This window comes from Empidonax traillii, unplaced genomic scaffold (assembly GCF_003031625.1).
Source record: "Empidonax traillii isolate 1590-97213 ecotype Southwest subspecies unplaced genomic scaffold, ASM303162v1 scaffold175:size1888319, whole genome shotgun sequence".
Classification (NCBI taxonomy): domain Eukaryota; kingdom Metazoa; phylum Chordata; class Aves; order Passeriformes; family Tyrannidae; genus Empidonax; species Empidonax traillii.
In genome coordinates, this window is record NW_020955368.1 from 1,278,299 (window position 1) to 1,298,574 (window position 20,276).

At 42.5% G+C, this 20,276-nt stretch overlaps 1 protein-coding gene across 5 annotated transcripts in view; it reads left to right on the top strand.

Annotated features, from left to right (window-relative positions):
* MAEA (macrophage erythroblast attacher) overlaps nucleotides 1–6,519 on the top strand; it is a 50,166-nt gene extending 43,647 nt beyond the window's left edge. For all 5 annotated transcript variants that reach the window (XM_027885954.1, XM_027885955.1, XM_027885953.1 and 2 more), the window contains 4 exons: nucleotides 739–847; nucleotides 3,919–4,052; nucleotides 4,697–4,892; nucleotides 5,273–6,519. In XM_027885954.1, the coding sequence (XP_027741755.1) occupies nucleotides 739–847; nucleotides 3,919–4,052; nucleotides 4,697–4,892; nucleotides 5,273–5,368 (535 nt within the window). In that variant the 3' untranslated portion in view covers nucleotides 5,369–6,519. The remainder of the gene's footprint in view (nucleotides 1–738; nucleotides 848–3,918; nucleotides 4,053–4,696; nucleotides 4,893–5,272) is intronic.
* The last annotated feature ends 13,757 nt before the right edge of the window (nucleotides 6,520–20,276 follow it).

Sequence of the window (20,276 nt, forward strand, 5' to 3'; positions counted from 1 at the left end):
AGCTTGTATTTTTTATTTCATTATACTTATGATAATTCTGTCACTTCTTTAAAGTATCGAAGTTTTCAGCTTTGTGTTTATCTCTTAAAATCAGTATGTGTTAAACTACAAAATCTTGTAGTACTTATTTTTTTATTACCCTGGCAAAAAAATATTTGCTCTTAACAAGGTTTTTTCTATGACATTGTTCTACAGTTTCTAGAAGTTTGCAGAGAAAGTGATATTGCCTTCTAGCCTATGCCCCCTCCTCAAAAAAAAATCATTTATTCAAAAGTAAGCATTCCCCTAAATGTCAGTTAAAAACGAGGCAGATTTTTGAACACTCTTGATGTGTAATGGTTCTGGAATAGCTGATTTTCAGATTGCATTTATCTCATTTGTGAGTGTATGGCAAAGAATACACTGAGTGATACCCTGAGCCTGCATGAGAAGAGGCATTTCTTCTAATAATCATGGATCAGTTGTTCCAGTTGTAGGTGAGGTAAGACTTCATGCTACTGTAAGAAATTCTGGTTTCTAAGGAATTACAGTCTAAAAATGCTAATTCTTCAAGTCATACTTGCATTGCCATTTGCAGGATGTGTTTTTTCAAGCCCTTTAAATGCATCCACCACCTTTGGGAGCTCATATGTTAAGAGCATAATCTCTAAAGGCTTTTCTCTGAAATCTTACATAATTATGTAAACTTACTTGGTTTGGAAACAAGGCTGTCTAATGAATATCAATTCTGTATTTCAGACATGCAAGAAAGCATTTCAGTCAGGCTGAGGGAAGTCAGCTGGATGAGGTTCGACAAGTGATGGGAATGTTGGCCTTTCCTTCAGACACTCATATCTCTCCCTATAAGGTAACATCCTACTTGAAATGCAGGGGGACAACAGACTAATAAAACAGATGTTGCAGGTTTTTTCGTTACAGGAAAATGCATTGATAACATCAAGACAAATGTTGTTCTAATTTTACTTTCTAAAATCCACCTTTGTAATAGCTCTCCATTTCAATAGCCAGTCCTTGCCTGTACATTAATCCAGGTGGGATCTGTTGTTGCAGTTGGATTTTAATAGTAACACAGATTCACACTGAGCTGGGCTTACCACAAACCCAGCACTAAAGATATGTGGGGCTGGAAGCACAATATATAAACAAACAGCAAGATACAGAAGATGGGGAAGAAAAAATTTTTAAAAAGAGGCATTTTGGCTCAATATACGAGACTGTGGCCTTAATATACTGGCAGCAGTTCTTAATTCTACTTCTCACATTACTGTTGTTGCAGTGGTTGGGCTGAAGAAAGAAGAGATAATTTCAATGAGCTGAAAGCACTATTGTTGATCCTTAAAATAAATGTTCATTTATTTGGATTATGCAAATTAATGTAGATATTAGTGGTAATAACTGCATCTAAATTTGAATCAAGCAAAATTCCTGAGTAGATACTTACTGTTTCTACAGGCTGAGTTCTGTGGTCATGTGCTAATTCACTTCTTTTTAACTTGGCTCTGGAGACAGAAGGTAGAGAAGAGTTGAGCTGGCTGAGCAAGGCAAGAATTCCATGAAAAGCCAAGCCAGTATGTGGCAGTGCCAGTATAAACAGGTTTTTAAACAGTTGATGATGAAATTAATGGTTTAACAAAACACACAAAAAAACCCCTCTGGAACCAACAACCCACAGAATTAACGTGAATTTCTTTGCTAATCCAGTCCTAGAAGGATCCTGGTGTTTTGCACTCTACATTTGATGTGAGTTATGAGCATAAATGATCAGTGTGTTAGAAGACTGGGTGTAAGAGCTTATCATTGTTTTAATAGTTAGAAAGAAATGGGCAGGAAATAAAAATCCTGTATTTTGTTCGAAGGACTTGTTTGGGTGGAATGTTTCAATGGGGGAGAGCGAAGAGAAAAGCTGGAGTTGTTTCACATTCTACCACAGAGTTAGAAGAAATTCCCAACTACTTATGGATCTGACTTAGTTTATGGAAGTTATGTTTTAGATCCTTTAATAATTACCTAGATTAACAGAATCACACAGTGCATGTTTGTTTGGAAGTACCTTTAGTATGCTGCCTAGGAATTCTGTGCATAAGTGGCTTCTTAAAATGGCTTTAAGTAAATTACTTTTAAATCTGTGAAAAAGTTTGTCAGATCATATCTCTAATTAACTGATTTTTATTAATCCAAGGGAGAAGCATCTTCTATAATGAATACAGCTTTCTCCAGTTTTCTGTCCTCTTTCAGGGCTTTAGGACAGCATGTATTGTTGTGGCAAAACAAGCTGTGTTTTTTTGATACTTTTTGAAGAAGCTTATGTGGCTGTGGCTTCCACTAGACCAGATTTCTCAGAGCACAGTATAGCCTGGCCTTGAACATTAGAATCACTGAATTGTTAAGGTTGGAAAAGTCCTCTAACTAAGATCATCAAGTCCAACCATCAACCCAGCACCATCACTAAACCCCATCCTTAGCTGCCATATCCACATGTTTTCTGAACACTTCCAGGGATGGTGACTTCACCATTACCCTGGGCAGCCTGTTCCAATGCTTGACAACCCTTTAAGTGAAGAATTTTTTCCTAATATCCAACCTAAACCTCTCCTGGTGCAACTTGAGGCCATTTTCCCTCATCCTGTCACTTGTTATCTTTAGGAAAAGACCGACTGCCCCCCACCCGGCTACAACCTCCTGTTAGTTGTAGAGAGTGAGGTCTCCCCTGAACCTCCTTTTCTCCAGGCCAAACACCCCCAGCTCCCTCAGCCTCTCCTCACAAGACTTGTGCTCCAGACCCATTCTCAGCTCCCTCGCCCTTCTCTGGACACTCTCCAGCACCTCAATGTCCTTCTTGTAGTGAGGGGCCCAAAACTACACACAAGATTCAAGGTGCAGCCTCACCAGTGCCCAGCACAGGGATGGGGCATCCACAACTCCCCTGGGCAGCCTGTTCCAGTGCCTCACCACCCTCCCAGTAAAGAATTTCTTCCTAATACCTAATCTAACCATGCCACCTTTCAGTTTAAAGCCATTCCCCCTTGTCATGTCACTCCATGCCCTTGATCTCTTGTGGCCCCTTTAGGGAACTGGCAGATGCTGTAAGGTCTCTACAGGTTGTTTCTTCTAGTTGACTCAAAGTGTAGCGCGCACAGATGACAATATGATAAGTATAATATCTTGTAACATTTATTTAATATGTATATGATCTGTATGATAAATACTATGTGAAGGTATATAAACACTGTCACTTCTCGTGACCAAAATGCAGGTTATGAGTGCGAAGGAGAAGGGGTGGTAGCAGAAGAACTCAGGTCTTTGCCTATGTAGATAACAAGTATATTTTCAAAGGGTCTTCATGACTCTCTCAGAGCATTACTTTTAGGGTTCAGTATATTCTTGACCTGTGGGTTTAGTTCTCATTTCCATGAAAAAACCACCCCTTTAAATACTGTTCCCTGTCTTTTAGGTAACCAGCATTAAGGAATTTTGTCTTTAAATGTGTACTTATGTAAGCTTTCTCTAACCTGGAGCTGTGCCAGCTCTTCAAATTGAAATCTAATTACAAAATTCTGTAGATGTTATGTGTGGAATATTTCCACACAGTACTAATGTTGCTTCCTAAGTAGTCCAACATTCTAGGCAACTAAATGCAGGAAGTAACCTTACCAGGATTTACATACCTTAATTAGAACATTTGGTGGACAATGGAGATGGAATATTGCACCAGCTATTCTAAGTCATACTTGATCTATTAAAGTGGTGTCAAAACGTACTTTCTAAACAAATACATCCACTCTGTGCATTAACATGTACCCTTCTGTTTTGTGGTGGGTTTGGTCTAGAGAGTTTTGCACAATTTGTCACTCCCAGGCTTTTGGCCTCCCTGGTACAATTAGATTGAAAACAACTTATAGTTGTGTTGTTTTTTAACAGGATCTCTTGGACCCTGCTCGATGGAGAATGCTGATCCAACAGTTTAGATATGATAACTACAGACTACATCAGCTGGGAAACAATTCTGTTTTTACTATAACACTCCAGGCAGGCCTTTCAGCTATAAAAACACCGTATCCTTTAATGCAGATACTACTGGCGAGTGGGAAAAAAAGCCTTTTGGGGTTGTTTTGTTCTATGGATGCTTTTCGGAGAGCTCAGATGAGAAATGTGACACATATTTTTGCTCATTAGTTGTTTATATGGAGTATAAATTGGTCTCTTAAATTAAGGGGAGATTATAATAAATAATGTTATGGTTTATTGAAAAAAAAGGCACACCCAAACAAAAATGTTAAGGTCAAATCTATGTTATGTTTGGGTACTAGGCTGTCTTTGCAAGGGCCTTAAGTTAGTGAATATACCTCCAAAAGTTAGTGAGCTGGGTCACAATTAGTGGTTTTATGCACTTACACACAGACTTGCTGGCCTGTTTTTGTGTGAATATTCAAATATATCCTGTATCTTTTGAAACTTAGTTGGGTTTGCTGCACTCTGTGGTGTATTGGAGAAGGGCTGGTGCTGCTGGGGTGCTCCTGTTCCTTGAAACAAAGCAGACCCTCGACTCTTACATGGACACCTTTAACTCGAGTCGAATGGCCCTGTGCATCCTGTGACCCGAGCTCTATCGGCACAGCCGATGATCTTTTAATGACACACACTGGGAAACGAATTGTCCTTCCGTTCTGGCGACTGTTCCCTAACTTGCTGCTAACAGACAGTGTTATAAAGAGGACGGGAGCTCAAAAAACCCCGACTGCCCTGTGTGTAGCAAATCCCTGAACAAGCTGGCTCAGCCTCTGCCCATGGCACATTGTGCCAACTCCCGACTAGTCTGCAAGATTTCGGGCGACGTAATGAACGAAAATAATCCTCCTATGATGTTACCAAATGGATATGTCTATGGATACAATGTAAGTGTTGGCATCGATGACTTACTGAGGTCTAAAATAGCAGTAGTTAGAATAACTTTCTAGATCAAAATAGGAGCTTGTAACTGTCAGGAAACTGGGAAAATACTTTATTTCTTAAGGACTGTTTGTTTAGCTGCTTAAATTGGTCTTAAAGAAGCTGATGCCTGACTATATGAATTTATAACATGAAATCAGACGGCATTGGAAATCTTTCCCTCTGGAGAGCGATAATGTAGAATAAGTAAGTTTTTGGGGCAAAGATACTTGGGGCCACAGACCACAACAGTTTTTAAATTAAAGGGACATTTATTTCCTAAACAGTTCAATAATGCTATGAGTTACTATTGTGAATATTATCCTCTGGTTTCACTCTTTTTCAGTCTCTGCTTTCTATTCGTCAAGATGACAAAGTAATTTGCCCAAGAACCAAAGAAGTCTTCAACTTCTCACAAGCTGAGAAAGTCTACATCATGTAGGTCCGTAAAACACAGGATGAAGTGCCGCTGGAATTTTGACACAGTGTATCTTGGCATACCCTGTAAAGGGGGGGGCCTTAATGTGTGGCAAAGAAGCAAAACCTGCCACCTTGGGGAGCAGACCTGTCGGTGGCATTGTTGTTTCTTGCGACCAAAGATCAATGAGCAACAATAAACACTCTTTAAAAAGTTTAAAAAAAAAAAAAAAAAAAAAGAAAATAATAAAAAAAAAAAGAAGAGAGGAATTATGACTTAAGTTTGTACTTGAATTAAAAAAAAAAACAAACCAATTTTGATTGTTAAGGTTTTGTAACATAAGGTCAAAAATTGGACTCTTCTCAAAAGTACTTTCATCTTTTAAAGGATAACTTTCTTTAAAGATGGACACTTGCACTGGGGGAAAAGTTACAACAGATTTGAAATTAAATCCATTTTTCTTCCCTCTTTTTCACAATTGTCCAAGACCCTTTTGTTATCAAAGATCTCAGTACTACCAACATGTTCTCCTTTAAGCTCCTCTTTGCCTTCTTTATGATCCTCTCGTGAAGTAATCCTGAACATGAATGATGTAACTTATTTCCGTGGGAAGATATTTTTGCTGTCTTTGACACAAGACTGGCTTCTCTGGAGGATCAACTAGGGACTGGTTTGAAGGAGTATGAAGTCTTTTTCCAAACCCAAATATTTTAAGGAGGTTGCATAAGTATCAAGAGGAACTGAGAACATTTCAGGCAAAATCCAATGCTTGTTTAAATGTTCTTTTTCCAGTCTACCATAGTGTTAAAGTCCTTCTAAAGTTATTAGTTATGTGCATAGGGTTCAATATGAAATCATTAGTGCTACTGCCTTATTTCTTGCTTTGAGAATGTACTCACATGACAATGAGCTGGTATTCTTAAGTGTTGGGCGAAGTTTCTGAAGATGCCTTGCAGGATGATTACATAATTTTAGGGTCTAAATAGTATTCATTACTGAAACTAATAGTTCAATTTTAACAACTGCAGAACACATCCTTACGACTTTTCAAAAGAATTAAACCATTGTAGTTTAAACAAAACCATATTGTAGAGGTTTGTATTTAGCGCTTATTTTTGCATGTTGATGTTGATTAGCTAATAAAAGATTGTAAATGTAAAACATGTTAATAAAAATTGTTTTCCATTTCTTGATTATATAAAATTAGAAAGCTGTTTTTGTGTTTAAATGCAAAAGAAATTCACTCTCTTACATGGGGCCTCTCTTAAAAGAAGCACAACTTCCAAGTGTTGATTTTCAGTGTTCTGCAAAAGTGCAAAAAAAAAACCCGAAACAAAACCACAACACAACCAACCAACCAACCAAAAAAAGGCCATACAACAACCATAAATGTTATTCTTCAGAGCACCTCAGTCAAATAACTATTTTGGTTTAAAATTTTTCATGTCTGAACAGCATACTCCAGGTTTTTACCGTCTCTTCCCAGGAAACTGGTTAGTGTCCTAGAGCCTTTCTGTTAATAAAAATGTTGTGGGTGATGGTAGGTGTGGGTTTCCATGTGTGACTGAGTGCTGTAAAGAATACTAAAGAAGCAGAGTCGAGGGACCACAGCTTCTGTTCCTGTTCAACACTTAGACATCACAGATACATCTAAACTGATTGGAACTGCAAATGCAGGGGTGTTTCCAGGGAGGTGTGTCTGAGAAGGTTCCATTTTCAGGAAGCATCACTGATGATGCTTCAGAACAGGTATGTGTGGACCACTGCAGAGCTGCCAGCTCGGCTCAGGGCAGTGTTCCTGTTCTTCCTCCTGGAAGGGTCTGTTTATCCTTGTGTTTTCTCAAGTGACAGATTTAGTGACTCCTTAGGAACAAAAGCAATTTGCCAATGGTAGGTGGAGGCAGATAATGAGAGAACTTACATCAGTAACTGGAATAATTTGCTATCAGCTAAGCAGTAATTGGTCTCTTCCTTTCTCACTAGGCAAGAGTTGGAGCATCCTGAGCTCCTAAGGAGAGAGGGTGTCACCCTGGGGAGCAGGTGTTACTCAAAGCCAGGGGGAGCTTTGGCAGAAGGGCAAGGACAGCTTTGGGGATGGCAACCTCGCTTCTCCCTGCTTGACAGAAATGCATAAAGGCCAGAGCAGGAAAGTGATGGTTTTCTGTTGGCCCTGAGGAAATGTGTGGTAACTGCACGGCAATTGTAGGGCATGGAAGTTGTTGCTTTTGCTTCTCTAAGTACTAGTTAGGGCTGTGGTTTCCTGAGATTTCAGCCCTTTTTGATTCCTGTGGCCTGAGCAGAGCAGTGGAGAAATCCACATTCCCAAAAAAAACCCAACTAGCTGGGAAGGGGAGGGTTGGAGATCAGCTGTCCTACAAGGAAGGCCTCCATTTATGGGAGGTGTGATTCCAGAGGGCCAGGTGCCAACGTGAGGACTCAGTCCCTGATGGTGTGTTATAAAGGAGGTGTTCCAGAAGGAGCGTAGGGGAGCTTCAGCTGTTTGTGAGCTGGGATTGCTCACTTCAGAAATCTGCAGTCACACACCCCACTCTGAGTGCAGCCAGGCCTGTTTGAGACAGGCAGCTGTAGCCTCCTGCCTGGCCCCTCTGAACTGCGCCAGGCTGCTCCCAGCCTTGCTCTGGCATGGGTTTTGGAAGCCTTCCAGCTGTATAAGGGTCAGAAATGGTGGCGGGGAGGGATTGCTTTGGTGCAGCCTGGAGCCCTGGTTTGCATTCCCTGGCTGCTTCGTGCAGCCTTGAGCTCAGGATCCAGCAGAGGTGTCAGTTCACAGTTCATCTCACAGGTGGCTCCAGACATCAAACCAAGAGCAGCAGGTGGCTCAGAGCGAGTATAAAGTTATTTGAAATGGTAGAGGCTCACTAGTAAAGTGAAGGCTGTCTCCTCTCAAGATCTGGCTGAGCTGGAAATGAACAATATCCTTCCCTGTAATGTTTTTTTTCAGTCTTGCCAGACACTTAAACAAAATTATACGTGAGGCTCTGGATTTTGGTTACAGTGTTCCTATTCAAAGGCAACAGTTTCGTCCCATTTGTGGTCAGGGCAGGTTCCTCTGATTTCCAGTTACACAGGGGATGAAAACTGCTTTAACCTTTCCTTCTCTTTGTTGTGGTCCAAACCCCTACTCTAAATGCTGAACATTTTCCAGTATTGTGAAAGGAGAGATACTGGTCACTGGTCACAATGCCATGGGTTGGTTTCTTTTGCACCTCTTTCAGCTTGAAGTGTTCCATTTTCTTCCAGACTGAGAAGGGTTCAAGGTGCTGAGGTCACACCACTTCGTAGGTAGGAAGCAGTGGAGCTGATGCTGAAATCAGGCAAAACATTTTGCAGGAAGCTTTAAAGACTGATGGACTGGTATGGTTTTGTTTGGCCTTTTTTAATGTAAGCATGGCCTCTGCTGCTCATTAATAAAATTACTTCTTTAGGAGGGAAAAAAAAAATTATTTAGGAGAGGAAGAATGAGAAAATTACAGCTGGAATTATGCCACAAGGAAACCTTTGAACATGCTTAATGGACCACTGTTCAGGAAAAAAAAAAAAGGATACTCTGACTTTCCTTTTTTACAGCTTCAGGTAGACTGAGCAGAGCGTGTTGGGAGATGAACCAAACACTTCTGGAGGATGCTTTGAGACCCACACTGTGCACTGAGTGTCCTGTAGCACCATAGAGAGGTCACTTGGTATAAGAAAATGAGTATTTAAATCCCTTCTGTCCTGTTTGTTCATGTTCCATGATGAGGTATTCTGAATTTGTGCACCAGATAGACCCCAGCCTAGATCAGCATGGTAGCTGACCAAGTCTGATCTGATCTGACCCTTGAACAGATAAACTGCCAGTAGTTTCTTCTGGTCACTGAATGCTATAGTAATTCCTTGTTTCTGTTTGATGAGGAGGGGTATCTCTGGGTCAGATATTCCCCTGGATCTCCCTGGCTTTATGCTTTCCCAAAGATTCAGTGTATGGTTGGTTCTGCAATAGGCATCAGCCATGCTGAGAGGCAGCATTTTATTAATTTAATCATTTATTTTAAAGACCTGACCCTCTTAGCTAAGCTCTGAGGAGTTTTCAGCAGCTCAGCTTTCTCTTAATTTTAGGAAGAGATCTAAGATGGGCTGAGCTGGACAGCAGAATCTTTTCTTGCCTCATTACTAACACATCTTCTTATAGCCAAGTAGGTTCTGTAAATAGAATTAAACATCTCTGGCACACAGGGGAAGAAAATTTGCCATCAAGGCCAGCAAGAAGGAGGAAGAAGCTACAGTTTAGTTTCTGTTGGATGTGAGGGCTGAAGAGGTTTTTGGCGCAGCTGTAAAGCCAACACAAAGTAGTCCCACGTTACAGCCGCCTTTTGTGAGAAGTTCAGTGTGTATCTGATGTAGACGCTGCAAAAACCCCTCATCTTAAGAGATCTAGTCCTCATCTCAGTTTGAACTGAAGCTCTAAGACTCCGTACGTGGAAGTTCTCAACATCAAATATTAAATTAGTCCTCATTGCTCGCTGGGGACGAGTTGATTTCACTGAGGAGCTCGCAGTTTTGAATAAGATATTTCAGACTCCGCCATAAAAACCTGCTCTTTCAACATGTGAAACTTACCGTGTAAAAATTATCTTAAACCAGAGGAAATCAGCTGTCATGTAAGTAGCACCACAAGAAGAACAATAGGAAAGAGCAGAACAACAAGACACAGAAAGGGCTGCTGAACAAGAAAAGCTGTTGGGTTTGACTCAGTAAAAATGAGATCAAGCAGCAGGGTAGAGTTAAGAAATCCCATCAGCCGGTTATCTTTCAAAGAGATTAAAATAACTTCAGCTTTTTAAAGTGCAAGAATAAGAAGAAAAAACAAACATGAAAGTACTGTGTGATAGAGATCCAGACTTGATTACAAAACTGCACCCAGCACCTTGCTCCTAATAAAGACGGCACCGTGTGACATCGGTGGGCGGCGTGGAGCGGGAGATGCACTGAGAGAACCAGAAATAACTCAGCAACATGGAAGGGAAAAACATTGTGCCCAGCTATAGAAACGGAGTGATCAGACTCCTGAGATTGTTAATTGTTCAGATCTAATGGAAAGAAGCTGTTTCAGTATCCAGCCTGGGAATGATACCAGAAGGAAAATATAGAAGGAAAAAATGGTTGGGCTTGGAAGGGACCTTGTAGATCACCTTGTTCTGACCCCTTGCCATGGGCAGGGACACTTCCACTAGACCAGGTTGCTCAGAGCCCCATCCAGACTGGCCTTGAACACTTCCAGGGATGGAGCATCCACAGTTTCTCAGTGGGGCCAGCCAGGAGGCTACAGCCTGGTCCAGTGTCTCACCACCCAAAGAACTAAAAACTTTCCTCCGAATATCTAATCTTAACCTGCTCTTTCAGTGTAAAGCTATTCCTCCATGTTCTATCACTCCAGGCCGATGTAAACAATCCCTCTCCAGCTCTCTTGTAGCCTCCCTTTAGGTCTGGAAGGGGCTCCAAGGTCTCCCCAGAGCCTTTTTTTCTCCAGGCTGAACAACCCCAGCTCTCTCAGTCTGCCTCCAGTGCAGAAGGGCCCTCGGAGCATCTTTGTGGTTCTTCTCTGGACTTGCTCCAGCAGGTCCACGTCTTTCTTAGGCTGGGGCTGGAAGGGGCTGAAACTGGTGCTGCAGTGCTGGAAGCTGGAGCACAACCCTGGTGGTTGAGGTTGTCTCTCTTGCACTGCAGCTGGAGCAGAGGGAGCACTGAGATGTTATGTTTCCCAAACTAATGTAAAAAGCCAAAGCTGGTTAAGTGGGGGATAACGCCCAAGGCACTGGAACTTACCTCTGTACCTACTCATTTAACCCTATTTCCTAGCCCGTAAGATTAACTTTTATGTTGTGCATTTCTCAAGGAAATAGCTTTACCTACCCCACAGGGCACAGGAGCAGATTTTCCCAGGAAGATCATCCGGGTTCCCAGCCAGGACTTTTTCTTGACAGAGCCAGAAGGAAGAATGAGGAGAAAAAGATGATAAAGGCTATTCACTTCAGGACAAAAAGGTCATTAACTAACTTAAATATTTTGCTCCCCACCCATAGAGATTAAGCAGGATCATAAAGACAAACTCCCCCAAAGGAAATAAACAGATAATAAAACGAGTAGACAGCTTCCTTTTCCTTCTTTGCAAACCACAGCAAGACAAATCACTCAGAACAATCAGGACCAGAGCTGTGGGAAGTTTTTCAAGGTGCCCGTGCATACCCCATATGGAGATGTCTCCTCTTTAAAGTAGCAGCTTTAGGGACTCAGAGAAATATTTTATTAAATGCTTAAGGGGATCAGGGGGGACTTGGTCTTAAAAAAGCTCCAGTTGCCCTGGATGCATTCATTAAGGAAAACATTGTATAGGGCTCTACTTTAATTCCTGCCAGGTAGATCATCATCCCTGCTAACTTCCCTGGAACCAGCTCTGTGCCCTGCTGGCAGAGTTGCTGTGCAGGAGGGCAAAACCCCGACAGGCAGGTTTGGGGAACCCCTGGCTGCTTGCTGCTGCCCCTACTCCTTTTGGAAGATGGGGTGGTTTCCTCAGTAGGAGCTGTTTTGCTCTGTGGTGTGGGGGAAGAGGCTGTTTCTCCACAAGGATCGTGACATGATTTTTTTATTTTAAACTCTGCACACTCAGGTGTCTCATTGTCCTGCTCATCTGTGCACAGGAGCTCAATATACTGTTTGATCCTCTTTGTGGCCTTAGGGAACATCAGCTTACAGGGCTGGCTTCCACCATAGGAAATGGAGAGGAATTCAGGCCGGGGGGTGAGGGATGCAGCAGGAGAGCATCTCTGTGGGTGGCTACTGGAGAGAGCAAAGAAGCAGCTTGTGGGTGGTTTGTGCTGCCTGTGGGAGCTGCAGAGGCACCTGAGCAGTATGGGGATGTCTGTAACCCACAGCTGAGTCCAGCAGCATATTCCTGTTTCAGGACTATTACATCCTTATTCCCGACTCTTTTCTGGAGTCAGCACGAGGCTTGAGCCAAACAGCCTTGGAGTCTCTGGAGTCTCTAAACAGATCTTGCTCTCAGAGTGTTTGCAGCTTGCCCATACAGAGGGTGCTACGCTGCTCACCTGTGTGTGTGAAAGCTGAGACACAGCCAGATCCAGGAGGAACAGCCCTGGAATGGGATGAATATCATCTCACCTTGTTAGGTGGTCAGACAGTGAAGAACAGACCAGATTTGATGTTGCTGATGCAAATCTGTTGGCTTTTTTTTTTCCCAGCAGCACTTTGTAAACGTTGATCTCAGATATACATCCCCTCTGATGATCCAGGCTTTGTGGCATCTGTTTTCTTTGAATGTCACTGTCACATCCATTGCCAGCTCTGTAGCTTCAGTGCTGCATTGTTCTACTTCAAAAAAAAACCAAAAAAAACCAAAAACAAAACAGTGAATAAACAGGGTGCTGGTTTTATAGGAGAGCTAATGATTTGGTTTAACTACCAAGTACACAAAAAAGCCCAGAAGCTACAACTGAATTGCTGTTTTGCTCCTTCAGTGAGTAACAGACCTTCTTTGACACACCTAATTCTTATAATAATTGGAAAGAATGTCACCTGCCCTGTTAAGAGAGAAATTATCCTACTCTTGGCCAAAACCTATTCCCTGCCTCTCTGAGGCCTTCTTCTGAGGAGGTAAAATTAAGAATTCCTCATTGAAGTAAGATTAGCAGTTGCTGCATCCATAAATACCTGTCTTATTCTAAACCCATTAGCAAAGGATAATGACTGGTTTCTTTGCATTGGGAAACCATAAATAACATCACCTCTGATCTCTGTGTTTGAGGGTGTGAGATGCTAGAGTAAATTTTGATCTGAATAAAACATTTGTCTTAATTCTTTACCTCCTCACCTTGTATTGTCAGAAAGAGCATTGAAAGAAATCAAAGTGCTGGTTCCATCTTTGTGTTGGCTGAAGAAGCCAAGCAGAACCTTTGGGGCAATGAACCTGCCACTGAACCTTCAGGTGGCTATTTAAAAACTCTAATTGCAAAATAACACCCCCATCTAGGATCATGCTCAAGTGAAGTGATCCTAAAACATCTAGGCTAAAATGTAAAAGTCTCACAGAGCAACAGTTTTTTTGAATGTTCTAAAGCTTTGTGCAAATCCCATTAAAATATACCAGGATGGATCAGTGCTGTTAAAATACCAAAGATTAAAAATGCAGCCTCACAACTTCTTCTGCTCCAAGCAGCCCTCCCTGCTGAGGGAGGGGCTCAGCTTCCATCATCAGGTGGAATTTAGAGGGGGCTGCTTCCATCATTACAGGAACATTCCCATCACCCTTATCTGTCTTTAGGGAACTGAGTCTTGAAATTGGGAACATTCTTGAAATCTTACAGTAGTTGCTTTTAACTCAAGGACACATCAAAGAGCCATTATACCCTTTTGTTTAATTCTGTTTGCAAAATACTCTCCCCCTATGCTGCCCCTCTCTAGGATCCACTGACAACTCCATTGCAGGAGTAGCCAGAGCTCCTACTTTAACATTTACTGTCTGAGTCACCAGGATTTTCGTGTCGTGCCATCTCTGTTTTGTGTAAAAAGTGCCTTCCAAAAGAGCCAGGGGCAATAGATCTCCAGTGTTCTGATTTTAGATGTCGAGTCTCAAAACTATTTACAATCCAGGGCTGTTTGGTTCGAGCACATCTGTCAGAAAAACATCATCATGAGACAGAGAATCTGTTTCCTCACTGGTAAAATATGTGCCTGGTTTCCAGTCTGAATTCATCTTTTGTTTCTTGTGTTTTTCACTGCTATACCCAGAATCATTTAATATGTGACATTTTTCCCCTGAAGATATTTTTATTTGATGAACAAGTTACCTCACAATAATCAAAACTTACTTAAATCTTTACTAATAGGATCTATTGCAACTATTTATTTTCTCCTATTTGTTCTTGTACCTTTCCTACATGTAAAGGACTTTTTAAAGAACTTTGTAAAACCTGTATTATTTTAGTATTTACCAGGCTGTTTACACATTTTACAGAGCTTATACTACTCAATGCCTTTTGTTATTGCTCTGAAACTGTTTAACCCTGCTGTTCCCACAGTGATTCAGTGTGATAGAGACATATTTGAAATTTGCTGGTGGTTCTGAAATAGCAAGAACTGCTGCTTTTCTAAGCAGTAAATGCAGAACACAGATCAATACTAAAATATTCCTGTGTGGCTCAAGGCTTTTGAAGAGACAATACAGTGTATTTTTGCATCACACGCATTTCCTTCCTCGGGGATTTTGCTGCACCATTTAAAGCAGAGTCCAAGCAGCGATAGAAGCATATGGAGATGAGAGGAACCATATTGAGTGCAGATAACTTGGATTCCTTGCCTGGAGTAAGTGAAGTTACGCTGTGTTTACACACATGTAAGTGAACCTCTCCTCTTTTCCGTCTTTTCCTCTGGAGCCACCTGAACCAACCCGTGGTTGTGGTGCCCAGGGCAGCATTTTGGCAACTTAGCTGTGATTTCAGTTCACCACCATTGGCCTTTCAAGAAAGAGACACCTCTGTGCCAGGTGCAGGTTGTTCAGTTATGATATGAGGGGGAAAGAAGTGTTTTTTGTCACATTTTTGGGGCAATTAAACTTTTTTCGTTTATTTCTTAACAAGCTCAAATATCTTCCATATTGGGGGGGTTTTATTGGCTTAAAGTTTGGAAGGGAGGGGGTTTTGTTGGGTTTTGGGTTTGGGAGAGGGTTTGTTTTAGGTGGGTTTTTGGTGGGTCTTGTGTGTGTGTGTGCAGCAAAAAAGGCGAAGTGTGCCAGTGGATGTTTTTAATGCTCTAAATTTTTCTGAAAGTTTTACTCCATCCATTTTCCTCTACAAGCCCAGGGAAAGCAGCGAGCCATTCTGCTTGGAAAAATGCCTCGACCTTCAGTGCCTTCTCAGAGAGATGTGTTCTCTTTTAAAGTGTCATTAAAATTGGTTTCCTTGATGTGATACTCAGGAATGCTTTGTTCAAGCAAAATACCTTCTTTGCTTATTTTGTTGCGAGACTGTGATCAAGGTAAAGATTCTGATCTGTTTAAAGACTTGTTCCTGGCCTGGAAACGGTGTGGCCTTGCACAGAGATGGAAGATGAAACAAGAGAATATGGGAGAAAGTGTTGTGAGTGGAGTTCTTAAGTGACATTATATATGTCTGTGAGTATATGGATATATACAGATAAATATAATGTGACACATTTTAATTTATGTGACATATGAATATTTATGTATTTTTATATATGTGTGTGTGTACACACATTGTAATTTCTGACTTGGAGTGCTGCAACCCACCTGGGCACTTGGATACCTCCTGGAGGCTCAGGGGGCACCTTCTCACTCTCTACAACTCCCTGACCGGAGGTTGTAGCCAGGGTGGAGTGGGTCTCTTCTCCCAAGTAACAAGTGACAGGATGAGAGGAAATGGCCTCAAGTTGCACCAGGGGAGGTTTAGATTGGATATTAGAGGAAATTTCTTCATGGAAAGGGTTGTGAAGCACTGGAACAGACTGGGAAGTGGTGGAGTCACCATCCCTGGAGATAGTTAAAGGACACGTAGATGTGGCACTTGGGAACGTGGTTTAGCGATGGCCTTGTCAGTGCTGGTTTTAGAGTTCAACTTGGAGATCTTTTAAAATGTAAATTATTATGATTTTCACAGGTGACCCCTAAGGTTTTGGATCTGGGATATCAAACCCAATGCCCCAGGTCAGCGTTACAAGCCTGTACACCCAAATCCTACTTAAAAAAAAAAAAAAAAACTAAACTAAAATAAAAGAAAACAACTTGCTGTTAGTGAAAATGACTTGTATTTAACGCTAAAAACGCCGAGCAGGATTTCTAAGGCAGTGTTTTTTTCCGAGGAGCAGCGATCTCAGCCCCAGCTCTTGCCTCGCTGGACGGGCTACAGGTGTTCCTGCATTGCCATCTGCTGGGGGCTGCGCCAAGGGCAGCCCCGCGACCCCCGGAGCCCCCCGGAGGATTTGGGGCAGCTCCCCGCACCCCACAGCCCCTCCTTCGGAGAGCCCCGTCTCCAGTGGTCCCCCTGCGTGTGGTTTAACACCGGCAGAAATGCCGTGGGCTGCTTAGGTAGGGGAGAATAAATGGAATTAGTGCCTGTAGTTCACTAGGCACAGCTTTTGCTAAAGGGTGACAAGAGTTCAGGGTTTTATAATGTTCATTTTTACACTTATCTGCAAATTGACTCCAAAGTACATTATACTTCATCATAAAGTTCAATTTTACTCTCGTGGGAAAATGTACTTATCTGAAAAAAGTACTTTATTCTTCTGATAGCTCTGTGAGCTTAAATAATGTAATACAATTTTTTCCCTAAAAATACAGACTTGGGGTTTTTTTTTGTTTGTTTGTTTTTCTTTTTTTAAATTAAATAAATTAAATATTTCCTAAATAAAATTAGAAGTGTTTTTCCCCTAATCAGTCAGAGTGTTGTGGCTCTCAGGGGCTGTGCCTCTCGTGGCCATGTAGGAACACAGCGACAAAGGCAATGAGAGGGCATTTTCTGTGATTTCAGTTGAGCAAAGGCCGCCACAGTCACCCAGCTCAGAGCACTGCCGGCAGCACAGTCTCCTCTACTATCCCTACAAATATAGTTTTTGTCCATTTGAAACTACTGACTGTCAGTTTTGTGTTTAGACTTCAAAACCCCCCACACTTCCCTAGAATTCAAGTTCCATGACCTGGAGCAGAACTGAGTGTTCGGAGCTCTGCAGAACCACACCCAAGGCTGTTGAAGGGGTTGCTCCAAGCAGATCAACAGATCACAGTTCACACAGATTCTGCCAGAATTCTGCTATTTTTACTGAAGTATCCATAACTGACCTTTTTTTTTTTTTCTGGAGGAAATTATGAGGAGAGCAAAGAGCTGGGGTTTTGATCTGCTGTCCCTCTTGAAAGGGGTGATCTTTTCGCCACTCAATGAGGATGTCAAGAAAACTTTGGTGTACAATTTATTGAGGCATGTTTACCACACTGCTTTTTCGCTGTTTGATATAATTTTACCTCTGTGACTCGTGCAAAGAGGAAAAGTAGCAGTGATGCATTGAAGAGGCCTTTTAACACTCACATGAAACAAGCTGAAACACAGAACAGGGGTGGCTGCATGAGTAACACTGCTGAGGTCACACTGGGGCAGGGACATGTTGCTGGAGGAGCTGCAGCTCAGGGGATGGAGTCAGCACGCCAAATTCTGCACTGAGCTCTCCTGGGACATGATCTGTCACGTGATCTTCTTAAAATCAACTTACCTTCCGACGCGCTGACTGTCCCTATGAGTCTTGTTCCAGGCTGTGCTGAAGTTCAGCTGCCAGAAAGTTTGTGGAACACTTTGGGAGTCTTAACAGTGCAAAATATGAAAGAATAGAATCATAGAATCATTAAGTTTGGAGAAGTTCTCTAAGATCATTGAATACAACCACTTACCCCTCACTGCCATGTTCACAAACCATGTCCTCAAGTGCCACATCGACGTGTTTTCTGAACACTTCCAGGCATGGTGACTCCATCACTTCCCTGGGCAGCCCCTTCCAGTGATTAGCCACTCTTTCTATGAATAAACTTTTCCTAATATCCAATCTAAACTTCCCATGGCACACCTTGAGGCCATTTCCTCTTGTCCTGTCACTTGTTACCTGGGAGAAGAGGCTGAACCCCTGCCTGGCTACAACCTCCTGTCAGGGGGTCCTAGAGTCCTTTTCTCCCAGCTGACACCCCCAGCTCCCTCAGCTGCTCCTCATCCAACCTGTGCTCCAGACCCTTTCCCAGCTTTGTTATCCTGCTCTGGACATGCCCCAGCACCTCCAGGTCTTTCCCATAGTGAGAGGCCCAAAACTGGACACAGGGTTTGAGGTGTGGCCTCACCAGTGCCCAGCACAGGGGGACAATCACTGCCCTGTCCTCTGGCCACGCTGTTTCTGATACAGGCCAGGATGCCACTGGCCTTCTTGGCCACCTGGGCACACACTGGCTCATGTTCAGCCACTGCTGACCAGCACTCCCAGGTCCTTTTGTGCCTCATGCTGTGTATTGATCAGTGGGACTGTCTTGACACACTTGCAGCAGAGACTGTGAGTATGCAAAGGGGCACAAGTACATGAAACATGAATAAATATTTTCCCATTCTGCTCCAGTTTGCATACTGAGCCCCAGAAGTGCAACACACCTCCTTAAAAGCATAAATAAATGGCTACATACACTTCACAAAACTTGATACCATCTTCTTTTCAAGACACTTCCTTCTTCCTTTTATTTATACTCCAACATTTCCTTCTCTCTTAAACTGTGGTCTTTGCACTCTATTTTTGTCCCAACTACCTTGTAATCTTCTCAAGCCAGGGACTTTCCTTTTGACTGCAAAACTGACCTGTATAAATAATCACTTCACAGAGACAAAGCATTCTTTTACCATAACAGTAAAAGAAATACCCTGGAAAAGCTTGTTTTGATCCATGTGGCTTTCTTGTTCACTGCTAATAAAAGGTGATAGAAATACCAAACAGGCCTGAGGGCTGAGATCAGGCTCGTTTGGGCACTCTCCTGGTGCTGAGGGAATGCAGTGGATTTAGATGGATGACTGAGGACTCGCTCCTGCGAGTGAGTGATTGAAATGTCACTGTGGGTTCAAGCTGCTCGGTGCACGAACAGGACAGAGGAATCTGAAATGGGAACCCACAGATCAGGCAGTGTTTGTGCAGTGGTGTGCAATGGCTGTGTGACACACGCAGGCCCATCGCCCGTCCGCTCCGAAAGTGGCGACAACAGTTTCACATCAGGAATGGACTCCATCATTCCCAGGTAACTGGAGGCAGCACTGCTGCTTTTAGCAGAGCAGTTCTCTCCACATCCTTGGGAAAAGAATTAAAAAGCAATTTCTTTGGGTATCTGAAGCCACAGTTCTGTGCAGTCTCTCATTTGGAGAATCCAGCCTGAGCAACCACAGTTCTATTACAGGCTGTGGCTTCCCAAGGATGGGACAGCTCAGGCATCCACCCAACATCAGTGAGTCAGTGGGACACCCAAACCAGTCTCTAACCTGTTTAAGAAACTTCTGATAACATTTTATGTTAGAAAGAAATATTTGCATAAGTGTGAAATTGCCATTTCTGTCACTGTATGATTCAGCATCAGGGGCTGGATCCCCTCTTCTGGAAGCCTGGGGGTCTCCTTTGGCTCTTCAGTTTCCTTTTCTACATTTTATCAAACTTCAAGCTCCTCCTTTTCTGAGCCACCTGATCTGAGTCCTGCCTTGCAGGCTAACATCTCCCAGATCCGCAAAGACACCCACTTGCAGTGAGGTGGGGTGTGCTTTGGTCTTCTCTGGGTGCATTCATGTCAAAATCTCAACTTGTGACGTGGACATGTATTGTCTAACACAGAAAAATGCTCATAAAGTTCCAGTTCAAGTCTGCACAGATCTTTCCAAGGAGGAAAAAGCAATTTACCCTCACTGATAGCAGTCAGCTGTGTTCACACTGACATGCAGTGTCAGGAATCACTGTAGGATTGTTTTTAAAGCTTATTCTAGGCATGAATATAAGATACATGCAGGAAGGTTCTCCTTGATTTGTGGTGGTTCTCCCACAGCTGTTGCTGCTCCATCCAGCTCACGAGTGGTTATTTAATTAGTGATCTAGACCATACAGAGCAGGTTCATTCATCTTCTCCTAGGGCAGAGTTACAAAACCTCACAGTAGCACAAGTGTTGTCACAGTCACTACTTCACATAATGAGAGGAGGTCACCAAGTATCTTTGGCCTTGCACTATTGACAGTTTAATGAATAGGCTTTGGGAACATCTGCTCAAACATAGTCTTTACCCCTTATGGGGTAGTTCAAAGCTTTCAAGTATCTGTCACCCTTCTGTTCGACTCAGAGCCATGGTTCAGCATC